The sequence below is a fragment of the Vanellus vanellus genome (assembly GCF_965231255.1).
Source record: "Vanellus vanellus genome assembly, chromosome: Z".
Classification (NCBI taxonomy): Eukaryota; Metazoa; Chordata; class Aves; order Charadriiformes; family Charadriidae; genus Vanellus; species Vanellus vanellus.
The window spans coordinates 10,911,757-10,926,538 of record NC_138908.1 but is presented as its reverse complement, the minus strand read 5'-3'; the positions used below and the strand labels follow the sequence as shown (position 1 = coordinate 10,926,538).

Here is a 14,782-nt window from a genome sequence, read left to right as displayed (position 1 = left end):
CGCCTCTCCGCCAGCGGGGGGCGGGCGGGGCCTGCGCCTGACAGAAAGGCGGGGGCGGGTGGCGGCAGGCGGGCAGGGCTGGTGGCTCGTCAGTGCGCGGAGGCCGCCGAGTCGGTGGAGGAGCAGCAGCGGCGGTAGTAGCCGCAGCCGTAGCAGGAGGCACTTTAAGAACTCTCCCGCGGCAGCTGCCGCGCCGGACGCCGACGGGCCGCCGAGCGACCCTCCCCCTCCCTCGCTTCCCTTCGCTCCCGCTCCGCTGCCGGCTCCTACTTGGGCCGCCGCGCCTCGGGGATGGCGGTGCTGGCCCTGGCCCTGGAGGGACTCGCCATCTTTGGGCTCATCCTTTTCGTCGTGCTCTGGCTCATGCACTTCATGTCCATCATATACACGTAAGCGCGGGCCGCCGCCGCGGCGGCGGAGGGGAGGGGGGGGAATGGCGGCGTGGGGAGGGGGCGGGGGGAGGGGAGGGGATGGCGGCGGCGTTGTTTCCTCACTCCCCTCCACCCGCCATCGCTTGGAGAGCGGCCCCGCCGCTGAGGAAGGGGGCAGCGGGCCTCGTCCCCCGCCACCGCACCGGGTGTCAGGCAGCGGCAGCCTCCCTGTCACGGTCGCGGGGCCGCAGGGGCTCACCTGAGGGCCGGTGTGCGGGCGGCTGCCGCCGCCTGCGTCCTGTGGGGTCCGGCCCATCCCATCCTGGGGGGCACAGCTGGTACCCTGACATCGGTCTTGCCTTCTCTAGGTTTCTGCCGCCTGCCTTTGCGCCGTGGTCTTTGCTCCTTTGCCTTCAGCCCTGCTAGGGAAGGCTTGGGTTTTGTTTCTTGCTGGTGCACACCTGTGAAGCCAGGCTTTTCCGCTGATGGTGGGAGACCGACGTGCACAGCGGTTATAAAATGTGTGCTTGTTTGACTGTGCAACGAGTGGGCAGCAGAACAATTGAAATAGCGCAGTATTCTGTGCCAACTAGACAGAATTTTAGCTATATGTTCCCCCCCCACCCCTCCCCCCCCCCCCCCCCCCACTCCGAGAAATAATGGTAGTACTAGTAAAAAGAAGTATATGTAGTATGTGCAGACCCTTCTTGGATAACTCAAAGGAAAAATGCTTTAAAAGTTTGTGAGGAGTGTTTATTTTGGTGGCTGACGAACAAAGCAGATTCCTACTTGAGCTTGACAGGGGGATTGTCTGTGGGTAGGTGAGGGGAGGATTAAGAACACAGCTCTCTTTCTGTAGAAGACTGTGTTTTTACTCTATTAAATAAAAGGCCACTGTTGCATCATTACAGGAATTGGAAAATACCTGAATCGCTGTTTGCTTTGCATGTGCTTATCTGGTCTCCTTTCTTGCTGTTCCATGTGCATCTGATAGGTATCTGTGATAAACCCCAGCTCTTGTTGAATGCAGAGCTCCTCTTGAATTTATGGATGCTAGAGATTGGCTTCTGCTGCCCTTGGTCATGGTTGCCTTGCTCTTTTTTTTTAATGTGAAATCACTTAAAAGCTCTGATCATTTTTCTGTACTGTGGTTCAGTTGTCTTTTAGATCTTACATTTACTTGGATAATTAGCTTCTTTCTTGAAAACTAGCTGTATGGGTTCTCTTGGGCACACATGGCAGGATTTCCATACTGGGCAGCTGCAAGGGTGCCTGGTGGGGGAAGAGACCATGGACTACTGTGGGCACAGCTGATTCTGGACAGCTTTGGAGCTGATGAAAACAGCCCATTGCATGCTAAAACCTCAACTTACTGGATAAGCGTGTGTGGTGCTGCTGCTCATAAATCTTTAAGAAAGAGGGGCAGGAGACCCAAATGGAGATGGGGGAAAGACATGCGAGAGGATAACCAGGAGGAAAAAGGATGATGTACACTAAGAGACGTGTGAGGAGAGAATAGAGGAGAACCAGAGGAAGGGGACATTGTCAGGCAGCCTGTGCCACAGGAGCTACACCCTCAAAGGGACTGCCTCCTGTAGAGGCTGCACACCGGAGCAGGGACACTCCTGAATGGACTGTGGGCTGCAAATAAGCCATGTCAGAGCAAGTATATGTACCCCTGAAGGGACTGTGGCCTGTGGGCAACCCGTGCTGGGGTGAGGATGCCCTGAGGCACAGCAGCCTGTGGGTGGTTCAGCCCTGAAGAGACTGCGGCCCATGGCAGACCTGTGCTGAGGCAGAGACTCAGCCAAAGGGATTGCAACCTGTAGGTATGTCACTCCAGTGCAGGTACACCTGCTGGAGCAAAGTAACAGTTAAGAAGCAACCAGCAGTGGAGGAAAATGAGTAAGAAGCAAGGCGTGGCAGAAAAAACCATTACGCACTGACCCTCGTCTCTTGCGTCGCCTTGCTGAAGGGCTTGGGAGGGACTGAGTGTAAGGAGCAGGGAAAACAAGAGCAGTTGAGATATAAAGGTGGGGAGGAAAGGTCTCTGACTGCAGCTGTGCTTGGAAAAGGAGGACAAAAGGCGCTTCCCTAAAAGTTGGTTGTTTCTCTTTTTTTTCTGAATACCCAAATTTGTCATCAGTTGTCTGTTAATTGACAATAACTTAAAGTAAGTAGAATTCCCTGAGTTGAGACTGTTTTGCCTGTGACAGTAATTGATGGGGAATGCAGGTAGCAGCTGGACCTGGTGTGGCCTGGTGCTGGAGTATTTGCAGGGGTGTGAAACTTGAAAGTTGTGTGTTTTGTTATTAGGTATTTGTGTTGCAAGTGTACGTATTGTGTATGGGGACATAATGCAAACAGTGTGTTATCAGGTGGGAAACTTGCCAGCTGTGAAAGGGATGGATAAGAACTGGGGTGGTCTTGTCCCAACCTGTGAGACGTCTGGAGAAAAGTGTGCTTCCAGTAGGGCTCTTGAGGTACCATCTCAGCAGGTCCAGAGCTAGAAGCTGACTGTTTGTCAGAGTAATGGGCTGACATATTTAGTGTTCAGTGCTTAAAGGTGGCCCTTAGTTGGAGATGAGCAGCTGGTAGCACTGAAGTGACCAAATTGCAAGCTGTGCTGGGTTGGCAGGCTGTTGTGGAGGAGCTGCCCCATTTAGAGTAATTTGACAGATCTGTAAAAACAGGATGGCTGCTCCACATAGTGTGACCATGCAGCTACCTTTTGCTTGTGGTGAAATTAAAAAAATGCTGGACACCTACAGCAGCTATCCCAGGGAGATGTCCTTGCAGTGGCACTGGTGGTGCTGAGGAACGGGAGCTGGTGGGATATAGCTAGTGGCTGGAGAAAGCACTGCTCTGGTGAGTATGGGCCCTGCGCCACATATAAGTACTGCCCTGTGCAAGGGAGGAGGGCTGTGGGGGTTGTCTGGTGGAATGGTATGTGGAGGAATGGCTTGGTCCTGTGAGCAAGATACCCCTGTGAAGGGAATTTAGCAGAAGGAGGCAATCAACTGTGTTTGCTTCAACTGCTGGAGTGCATTTATGGGGAATGTATCCCAGATAGGTAGTGACTTCTAAATGCAGTGTTGAACTGGTGAGTTGGATGGGCTGATCTTGTGGTTCCCCATTGGTGTTCTAGATATTTGATTTAGGAAAATACTTAGAACATGTTAATTAAGTAGATGAATGGGATTATTCAAGAAAGTAAGCTTTTTTGTCTTGAAGTGCTGTCAGCAGTTGTTGTCAAGGTTAGGGTCATGACAGCACTTCAGTTGTGTTGGTTTGTGCTGTAACTGCTTTAAAAGATGTAGGTTTGGGATATCTAAGGTACTGTACCAGGTTTCAGTTCAGCAAGAACATCTGTTCTTCCATACTGCATTTGCAAAATCTGATTCTTCCTACCTCTTCACCCACTTTGAATGGTTTTGATTTATAAAGAAGTATAGTAGGATGGGTTGATTTCATACTACTTTAAAATAAACAGGTGGGCTGAACCAATGAAATGCAAATAGTCACAGTTAAGTCAAAAGGCCAATCTTTATAAATTATCTAATGTATGTGATTATGAAATGGGTCTTGGTTTGGTGATCTTTCTGTAATACTGAGTCAGTGAAGTGAATGCAATAAACATAGAATCATAGAATTGTCTAAGTTGGAAGGGACCTTTAAGATCATCAAGTCCAACCATCAACCTAACACTGCCAAAACCACCACTAAACCATGTCCCTAAGCACCACATCTACACATCTTTTAAATACCTCCAGGGATGGTGATTCCACCACTTCCTTGGGCAACCAGTTCCAATGCTTGGTAACCCTTTTAGTGGAGAAATTTTTCCTAATAACAAATCTAAACCTCCCCTGGCACAACTTGAGGCCATTTCTTCTTGTCCTATTTCTTCTTGTCTTGGACCAAATAGCAGGTTTTTGTAGCTAGTAATTAGATGAAGTGCAGTCTGCATGTATTACTCTGCATAGTAAGGCTGTGACATTTGACCTGTTGGAGTTGCTATCCTTTCTATCCAGCTTGGGACCTTGACTAAGACCCTTCCTTGCTTGCATATAGGCTCTTTGGTTGGAGTTGAGCCACCAGCTGATCCAGTAGGAAGAGTTCAGTGTCAGAGATTATCTGATATGCTATCTCTGAAACTATCTGAAGCTGTGTAGTTGTATGGACAACTAAAATGAGCTTTCAGAACTGAAACCAAATGTATAGCTATATCTGAAATGGAAGACTGTGTGCATGATGTGCTAATAAGGAAAAAATATTTATAGTATTGGCTAAAGTGTTCAGGAAACTGAGGAGTAAATTTTTCTATTTCAGCAGTCTATTAAAATAGTTATTTAATGATTCTTACTAACTTCCGTTCTAAGGATGTTCAAAGAGTGGAACAGAAGTCTTGTGAAATCAGGGAAAAAGTAAAAAAAAACCCCAACAACCAAACAACAAAAAAACCCAAAGCTAAAGCTGTTTTTTTTTTTTGGGGGGGGGGGGGGGGGGGGGGTTGTGGCACTAGACGCATCTTGTAATTCTGAATCACTGGTTAGCAAGACCTGTGGCAGTGGATTTGCTGTTTTAACTGTATTTCAAAATAGATGGTTCTAGCTTAATAATGACAGGAGCTTTCTGAACATGGTGTGTCTCTTTCTAAAATAAAGCTGGGAAGCGAAGCCTGCAGAACCTAGAAGATGCCTTATTTAAGCATAATCAAAATCAATCTGATCTCAGTTTCCCTATGTCTTCAAACTTTAGTCTAAAAATGAATGAAAGGTTCTATATTTTTTTTCTCTGAGTAACTCTCTCACTCTTTGTTGTTGGTCACTGTTTCAACTTAAGCACCAAGCAGAGGTGTTATTGTAAATTTATTGTGGGACTGAGGAGAGGCAGTAAAATGGCCTTTAAGTTACGGAAGTCAAATGTGGTCTTTGGTGACTTGCACTAAACACTGCCTCTGCCACAGAGTTACTAGGAAATGTTTGGTAATTCTCTTAAGCTGTTTATATCTTGCTGCTTTATTTGTCTGGTCCACAAAGCTGGAATCATGGAGTCATGTTCTGGTTTTGAGTCTCCATTGTTCTTGTAACGATTGTTAGTAGCACTGCTAATTATAGCACTTAATGTATATCACTTTCTTTCTTGGAAGTATCTGCAGTCAGTTGATACTGAGGTTGTTCATTGCTTTGGTTCCCAGGTATAAGTGGAAAGGGTAGTGCATGTTATTTAATTGATAAATATATTGCTGGTTTTAGCTTTTTAAAATAATTTAATTGTCTGGAAGTTACTACAGTCAATGAAGAAATAATGAATTTTACATTCATGTGGCATTTGGATGTAATTGGGCCCATTGTTCCCTGTCTGTTGAGTGAAACCCAAGACTTTCAGAAACATATAAATGTAATAAAACACCTGAATCTAACTAAAAGTAATTAATAGCCTTAGTGTAATGTATATGTACACAAGGAGGAAATTAAGTTTGCACAGGTGCATAAAACTCAAGTTTCCTGGAGTACTTCTGCAAGGTTGAAGATCTTTCTAAGCATGGCTTCCAAACCTAAACAAAACCCCACACATAGCTGATGTTTGACTTCTATGTGAAGACATTTTGATCTTTTGGTTAATAAACTATTACTGTATAGTAACTGTGACCTTTCATTCTTAAGAAAATAACAATTCTATTTTTCTTGGCCCTATTCGATCTTGTTGTCACCCTGTTTTTCCCTTTGTCCCTCCCTTGCTGCTCAGTCCATGATTTGTGTCCAGGCTTATCCTGCTCTGCTCTCTGACCTTTCTGCTTGTCTTCTGTGGTCTCCTTTTCACCTTCTTGCTTGTTGGTGGCGCTGTCTCTTCCTTTGGACTGTCTGTTTGACTTATGTTTTTCCACTGTCAGCATCTGGCTGTGGATTGGTTAAAGTGGCTGTTAAAAGCAGTAGTAGTTATTCACTGTGCCATCATAGGGTTGCATTTTCTTTGGTTTGTGGAAGTGCCTCAGAGACAGTCTTATCACAGATAGGAGCTGGGAGGGGATGTAATGTAGATCTGATTTAAAAGGCGGTCTTTAGAGAACTTGCCTGTTACTATCAAGTGTTACCAGGCATAAGTGAACCAACATTTTGATAGACTTTGGAGATAATGCAAATACTTGTTTCTGAGAGTAGAGGTACCCTTTCCTCTTCTTGATAATCAAACTCAAACAGAAAACTGAGAAGTGTGATTGTACTGGAGCTTCTCCAGGAAGTGGCTGGAAGACGTCTAGCACATGCAGAATGCTGCATCTGTTCTTGGATTTGTCTTCATTCCTTATTTGAATCTTTATTGAACTTCAACGATTTATGCTGAAATTTTCCATGCAGGTTGTCTACCTTGGGGTGAATAGTTATTCCAGTTACGTAGCTGATGATAAGCTTGATGTAAAATGCTGGTAGCTTTAACAGCAGGTTTGTCTGTGATCTTGTATATGTGGAACAGGGAATGGAGCAAACTCATGGTCTGTATTAGCAATCTCTTTCTGCAGAAGATTTTAGAGGTTTAAAAGCACCACAAACTGGAATATTGGAGAAGCATGGAAAGTTGGAATGTTATCTAAGGCTTCTGGATGATCTTGGGTAACATTTTTATCTTCCTGCTCTGTCTCTCAGTACCCCTGTCTCCTACAGTCCATGCATTGAGGACAAACCCAACTTTATGCAGAAACCTTAAGATACTTGCTGCGAGTGTTACATCCATACAGTTTGATGGGTTGCTTTTACTCAGCAAGTGAATGACAGCATTGTAGCAGAGGTGAATCTGAAGGATAGCAATGCAAAGATGTGAAGTCAAGTACAGTTACTGGGGAGAAACACAGGAAAATGACAGGGTATGGGAACACACAAGTGGCTGAGACTTTAACAACTTAGACCTAGAGCTGAGAGTCAGTTTTTCGGCATTCTAAAGGAAACTGGAGTAGTGCAGGCTGTGAAAGCCTGATGGAGGTTTGGTTCCAACACCCTGCTCAAAGCTGGACCAAATATCAGCAGTTTGCTGTATGCACAGTGCATAGATAGGATAATGGTAGCTTGTGATAGAAGATGGAAACCACTAAAGGGATGCTAAGTTTGAGACGCACAAAATTGTTGGGGTGAGTGCTGAGGCCAGTAGTGTATGACATCTTCACTAATGACCTGGAGGATGGGACATATCAGCAAGTTTGGACTAGGAGGAGTGGCTGTCATACCAGGTGGGTGTGCTGCCATTCAGAGGGACCTGGACAGGCTGGAGAAATGGTCTGACAGAAACCTAATGAAGCTCAGTCAAGGAAAATGGCAAAGTCCTGCACTTGGCAGGAATAACTCCATGCAGCAGCACAGGCTGAGGGCTGACTGGCTAGAAAGCAGGTTGGCAGAGAAGGACCTGGGAGTGCTGGTAGATGCCAATTTGACTGTGAACAGCAATATGTCTGTGGTGGCAAAGAAAGCCTACAGCGTCCTGGACTACATCACTAGCAGGTTGAAGGAGGTGATTCTTCCCTTCTACACAGCATGAGTGAGGCAACGTCTGGAGTGCAGTGCACAGTTTTGGGCTACACAGTATGAGACACATAGGCTGAGAAGGAGGTTGTGTGAAGGATGCGAGTTATGTATGTTGCTTATTTTAAATGAGTTGAAAACTACCTGATACTTTGTAGTCACAAGACTTAAATTTAGATAATCCTAAGGGGAAGACAGGTTTGGAGAAAGCAGGAGTTAAGTTTTGAGTTATTTATACTAAGATTGTAGTTGAATTAGTTTCTCTCTTACAAGATTAATAATTGGGGAAAGCAAACAGTGCAGAACCAAAAATTGGAGACTGATAACAATGTGGGAGAAAACCCATAATGTTGGAAGCAGATAGGGAAGGCCAGTTTTTTAATAGTGTGAGTCAGGAGGATAAGATACAGACTATAAACTTTGGGATGACAGTGTGGTAGTAGCAGCTCTGAACATGAATGATTTAACAGAATGCAAGGAACCAAAGCCTAGATTAAAGACTGTCTAGGGTAGATTTAAAGGAAAGAAACTGTGGCAGGCTGGATGGTATGCTTGTGTTGAGAGGAGGGAAGATGGTGCAATAGATGTGACAAGCGGGATTTAAAAACAAGTGACATCTGTTTAAGTGATTTGCATGGAAGGGGAAAAGACTGCAGGATTCAGAGTATGTAAGGTGGAAATGAAATGGGTTGGGTTAGTGGAGCTCTGGGAGGGCCATCCAGCCTTGTGTGTCAGCTTCAGTGAAAGAAGCTGAACTGTGGTATGAGCTTATGAGTGGTATGTTAGCTTTTGTCAGGATACGAAGATTTCAAAGAAGTTTAAAGAAGTTGAGGGTTTACATGAACCATGTTTCCATGAAGGCCTAACTTTTGAATAAGGTGGGCAAGTAGAGTGGTAGATGATAATAAATGACGTTGTAAAAATTTGTGAAATTTCTGTCATAACTGCTCTGTGGTATGCTAAGTATATAACTAGTTTTACTGGTTTGCTAGATCACCCTTCAGTATTTGTGTCCGTTACTCCCTGGGAATTGCATAATGCCAAATAATGGTGTTAGAGTTCACTGGGATTTTTACTTTTTATTTTAACTGAAATCAGGTTCTTTGGTTAATATTGGCTTTGCATTTTACTGAAGACTATGGTTTAAAATAAATGATTAATTACTTTGTGAGAAATGTTTTGCTATAGATTAAAGAAAAGCTTTTAATTTTGCCGATTGCAAGGTGAATAGATTTTAATTTTCTTAAATATGTTGCATTTAATAGTAGTGGATGAGGGCCAAAGCTAGACTATACACTGTCATAATTGGACTGGGTGAATTCATGCCCCGAGGTAAATATTGAAGCTGTAGCATGCATAAAGGAAGTCTTATGCTGTTCTTTGGACAAATAAGGTAAAAACATGTTTACAAGTGTAGACAAAGATAGAAAGCTGAAGTGAAGCGTTGTACAAAGTGAAAGATTAGGACTATCTTGTCAGTGCTACTTCTGACTTTTTGCTTTTGGGATGGTTGTATTTCTTAAAGTAATTTTCAAATACTTGATAGGTGTTTCTAGTAGGCCAATCTTTTTTCATTAAAAGTGTGGGGCAACTAATAACGTATCTTTTTTCCCAATTTTTGCTGGTAGTTGGTTTGGTCTGGTTTAGACCATTTGAATTATTGTCCCCCTCTTCAGAAACACCTCTTAGTAAACCAAAGACATTTTTGGTTCCCCTCCCTTGGTAGGGCTCATCTCAGGTTTGTCAGCAGTACAGTCCATGAAGAGGAATCTGTAAATGAAGGTAAACATTCATTTTTTGTGTTGTTTGCAAATGTCCTATTTTTATTAAGTGCTTGTCCTTGAGATCTTGGTTCAATATGCCTGTATAGTAATGACTTCCCAGGTGACTGCTGCTTGATTTGGTAATGGGTAGTGTGCCATACTTCCTTATGAAGCAGAAAAAATATTTATCTAATTATATGTACACCTTGTTAGACAGAATAATCAAGCTGCTGACAATCAGATTTCAGTCAGTATACTGAGCTGTTATTGAGGAGATATACTTCTTCAACTTTTCTTGCAGACTTTGCTAAAGTAAGATTCTGCATTAAAAAGAAGTAGAAAACTTTGACTCATCTCCTTCATGAGAACATATATTTTGAATTGTAGAATGTTAATAATAACAAGAGTAGCAACTAGAAAGTGAGAAATTCTTCCTGTCTTTATCCTCACAGATCTCTATGATGAGCTAGGGGAGAGGGGGAAGTAGACAGGATTTTCAGGCTGCAGGGGTCTGTGTGGTTTTAGCTACTTTTTCCTCTGCCTGCTATACTGACTGCACAGTGTGAGGTGCTACAGTGGGTGGTTGAAATATAGTGTTAAGGATTGTACCTGTTAGCCTTTTGAAATACTAAAGAGATATTTCAAAATTAAGATACTCCACACTTCCTTTTAAACACTTTTGAGAGATTATATGTATATTTTGTAACAGCATTTCTAAGCAGATTTTTTTTTTTTACGTAGATTGTGTAGTGGTGAGGGAGGTAAATGTTTTTTTTTGAGGGTCTATGAACAAAGTGTTGTGTGTTTGTGTTTGGTGTTTTTTCTGTTTGTTGTGTTTTTTTTTTTTTTTTTTTTTTAGAGAGAAGATGGGTGAAATTTACCAAATTAGTATTTCTTGTTTGTATCTGTTTGAAATGTAAAAAAAAATAATAATAAAAAAAATTGCCCTTCTGAAATGTCATCAAATATGGTGTTGAGTGTAGAAGTGTAATTTTAACTTATTTTATTTTGGAGGGTTTTTATAATTGCTTTCTTCAGTTTCTCGTGTTCCTTATAGGAGGCTTATTCATGCTCTCCAAAGGCATTTGCAGTGGGAGCGCAGTGACACTCTCTCGCTGACAGTTATGTAGTCCAGAGAAGGTTTTCAACTTTTTTTATTACCCCAGCTGAGGGTAATAGGGCCTGAGACTGTGTGTTCAAACTTGTGTGAATTGGTGTTTGAGTAAGACTTCAGCTTCAGTGGTATGCTCTTTTGCACACTGGAAACACAGCTGAGTTAATTGAGTAAAAAATGGCCTGTCATCCACTGAAAACTAAGAAAAAGAAAAATACTGGCATGGTATCTACTTTATGATTTGTTAATGTAGTTTCTGTTTAGTCATTAACACAATTCTGTTACTGGCAGTTAACTGTTTTGGAAGCTTTTAGGGAGAAGAAACTGGAAAATGTTGATGGCTAACAGGAATCTTTGGCACAAAGGAAGCAGTGAGGAGGAACCTGGGGTCTGCAGGAGGCACATTATCTAATGTTTAGCAAATAATGCTGTCATTTAAATATGTGCATTATGAAATGAATAGGGCTGAGCTATTTTAATCCTATAGATTTGCAAAATAAAAGTAAGAAAACCAAATTGAGTGGTCTCACAGTAAAAATGTTCTGAAGCTTTGTGTGTTAAAAGATCTTTTACTTAACATTGAGGTGTTGATCCTATACCAAAAACTCTCTGCTGTGGTTGGTTTATCTGGCCCAGAGTTACTGCCACCGACTGGAGATACTTTCATAAATAAAACAGATCATCCTGGATGTCTTCTGAAGTTTGTTTGCAAGGAGTCTGTATCAAAAAGCATTTTTATATTCATGCCTAAATGGCTCTTGATTTGATGCTCAAAGGGATAATCCAAATCCCCTCCTACCCCCTACACCTTTCTAAACATTTCTGCCATTCTAATCTGCCTTTAGTGAGCATGTGGCTATGTTATAACATGGTGACTCAGATCAGCAAGCTAGCTTTTTCTGTGGGATAGTTCTCTGTTTGATCAGCAGGCTGATCCAATTTATCTTGTGGCGCTGACTGCTTTATAGCCACCAGTAGGCTGAGGGTGTGGGAAAGCAGAAACAGGGAATGAATTGCTATTTTGATGGCAGCCTGCAGATAGACTACAAGGAAAAACTGTCTGTTCATCTTAATGTTTGGTATGATCCAGTAATGCCTGAGTTGTAGGCAACTTGTGTTTTTGTTAAGCACACTTCATTTCAGCTTGCTGAACAGTAAACTATTTAGGGTTCCCATTAGTTCAGGTTTAACTGCAATCTATTGTATGGGAGCCTGTTTGTTTCTCTTTTATCGTGTAGGGGCAGGGAAGGGAGTAGGAGAACAATTTCTATATTAAAAAAAGGGAGTGTTTGCTGGTTTTAAGATGAGATCTGTCGTGTTTGCTCTTTCTTCTTCCTGAAAGATAAGTGTTTTTTCTACTTAAAACTCCAAAACATGTTTGAAAGAAGTTTAAACTCCCCCCTTTAAAAAAAAATGTATACAGTATTTTATCTACTGAATGTGACTTGTGATAATATTTGGAAGATGCTTCTTAAAGAATTTCAGCTGTGAATGAAGACTTCAAATTCAAAATGTCAAATAGCACCAGAAGAGATTTCTACAGTTCTACACTGTATGATTTTGTTTCTTTACTACTAGTCACTGACTGAAGTACTACTTCCCAAAACTGGAAGTGCAAATTGATGTTTGGTTTTTCAGAATGTTTGCCTTCTGAAAAATTACAGTGATCACAGTCTAGGTTCTGTGTCACTCAATTCCATCTCATGACATCTAATTTGACTTTTTTTTTGGTGGAAAAGCTTTGACTGTTGTTATTTTAGAACTTGTCTTTAAGTGTGTTTTTTTTTTTTTTTTCCTTTTTAGATCATTCCCCTTCCTCTCCACTACCTATTGTGATTTCAGTGCATTACATTCTAAGGTCTTTTTTTCTTTTTTCATCTGGGGAGGCATATGTAGTACAGAAGAAAATGTGCATTGAAAGTGACTGAAATGTTTGGTCTGCCTTCTACCCTCAGCTGGCATGTGATAAAACACTAACCAATTGCAGCATGCTTTTCAACATAAACTTCTAGTATTCAACATAAACTTCTAGTATTCAACATAAACTTCTAGTATGCAAACAGCAGGATTACATTCCTTGTTTTCAGGTTTTTTGCAGGCACACACAAACCTATATGACTGTTTCTGTGATGGCAGACAGCCACGAGAAGCCTGTACTACAAAGTGGGCACCTGAGTCTTACCCACTGTTTCTGTCTTTCAGACTTGTCTGCTTCCCCCTGTCTCTGAGGATTTTGTCAAGACCAAGTGACATGTTAACTGTTTTTAATTACAATTGCTGTCATACTAAAAGTGACATTAGGGTTCCTCTTAAGTCCTTTCCAGTTGTCCCCAGCTGTGTGTTTCTGCTGCTCCCTGTTGTTAGATCTGACACTTGTGTAACTGTTAGGTCTGTGGGTGGGTAGATTGACTTGCTGTGTGTCCATATGGCCACTGAATCAGGTGTAGGCAGGCTTGCCAGTTGCTCAGCTGAGAACACTGGTTGGCTGGTGGGATGGGTTGACCTGGACCAGCAGTCAAGCAAAGGTGTCCTGAACTTGCACCAGCATATTTCTGTAAGGCAATGTCTTCCTTTCAGCCAAGAGAAGTAGAAGTGCCACATGCCTTAAGTATCTCTTCGAGTCACTTGTGAACATTGGCAGTGTTTTATTCTAGTAATTAATTCTCATTAGCTGTCTCTGGCAGGCAAATAAGGGCTGGGAGCAAGTTATAAGGGAGTGAATGCTGTAAAGGAGAACTGTGATGCAGAGTTGGTTGTGGAAGAGTTTTCAGGTGCCTGACCCCAAATCCTTGTGTATGTTTCCAAAAGAAGGTGGTGTGCCCCTGATGCTTCCTTTATACTGACACCAGTCCTCTTCTCACTCTATGGTGAGCGGCCATATGCTGCTCATCCATGGGTAGCTCTTCCCATGCTGAAGCCTGAGGAGGAAGGAGACCCTATTCCTCATCTTCTCCCATGATCTTGGCAGCACATTCACAGTCACCTTCTTGAACATGCTCTGGACCTTCTTGCAGCCTTCCTTAAGGTGCCCTAACTCTAATTTTGCAGAAGACAACCTGAAGTGGGGGGAAAAGCCAGATTTAACTTTCTGTTCAGTGAGTGAGTTGAAGCAGGATTGTATGGGCACGATGTCTTGTTTGGCTGGTGTTGATGGCAGCACTGAGAAGGAACACAGGGGATCTTTGCTGTGGGTGAATCTGCATGATCATCCTTTCAAACTGTATATTTGCTAAGTTAAACTAAAAAAAATGCTAACATTACATATGGGGTTATAGTTATGTGGTGGTTTGAGTATCTCAACTAGGTCACTGTGGGATCAGACAAATGCCAGCACCACTGAGAAGCACAACGCATCCCAGAAAAAGAGAGGAAAGGAGGAAGGAGGGAGCGCCTCTGAGCAATAGTCTGTAGTTAAACTGGTTCAGCTACACTCGACTGGGGGTGCGGGGGGGAGGTTGAAAACAAGATCGAGATGTTTAGTTCTTGCTTTAAGAGTATTTCTGTCCATTTTCTAGGAGGCCTGTGGCCACAAGTGATGTTGGCTTTCGTTTCATATAGTTTGTAATGTGGAATTGTCTTTACACATTACATTAATGTGGTAGGATGTTAAATGGGCTAATGCTAGTCTTTGTGAAGTAAGGGTGCTGTTAACCCTTTCATGAATTTAGAGGTTGTCCGTAACAGTACTTTAACTCCTCCAGTTTTTCTTTCAGTTGTATTTAATGCACTGACCAATGTAGTGTATCCCTAGGAATCTTCATTTTTTTCTTCTGTATATAAAGGTACCAATTTTTGGAAATGTTTTAACACAAGATATATATAAGAAAAGTAGGGAAGATATGAGGAGGTCATCCCTTTTACCTTTTTGTTGCCAAAAGAAGCAAGATAATCTTAGATTTTATTTCTCCTGTTCAAGGCAAGGTCTGTCTGTTACTCAATAGCAGACCAACACTCCATAAACACCTGTGTGAGAGAGTTCAGCTCACTAACATGAAAATGAACTGGGGAAAGGGGGAGTGTGTA

The 14,782-nt window shown here is 42.5% G+C and overlaps 1 protein-coding gene across 1 annotated transcript in view; it reads left to right on the top strand.

Moving 5' to 3' along the window:
* Positions 1-284: 284 nt before the first annotated feature.
* Positions 285-14,782, top strand: part of UGCG (UDP-glucose ceramide glucosyltransferase) — a 28,474-nt gene continuing 13,976 nt past the window's right edge. The window contains exon 1 of the mRNA XM_082497287.1: positions 285-389. Coding sequence (XP_082353413.1) covers positions 292-389 — 98 coding nt within the window. The 5' untranslated portion in view covers positions 285-291. The remainder of the gene's footprint in view (positions 390-14,782) is intronic.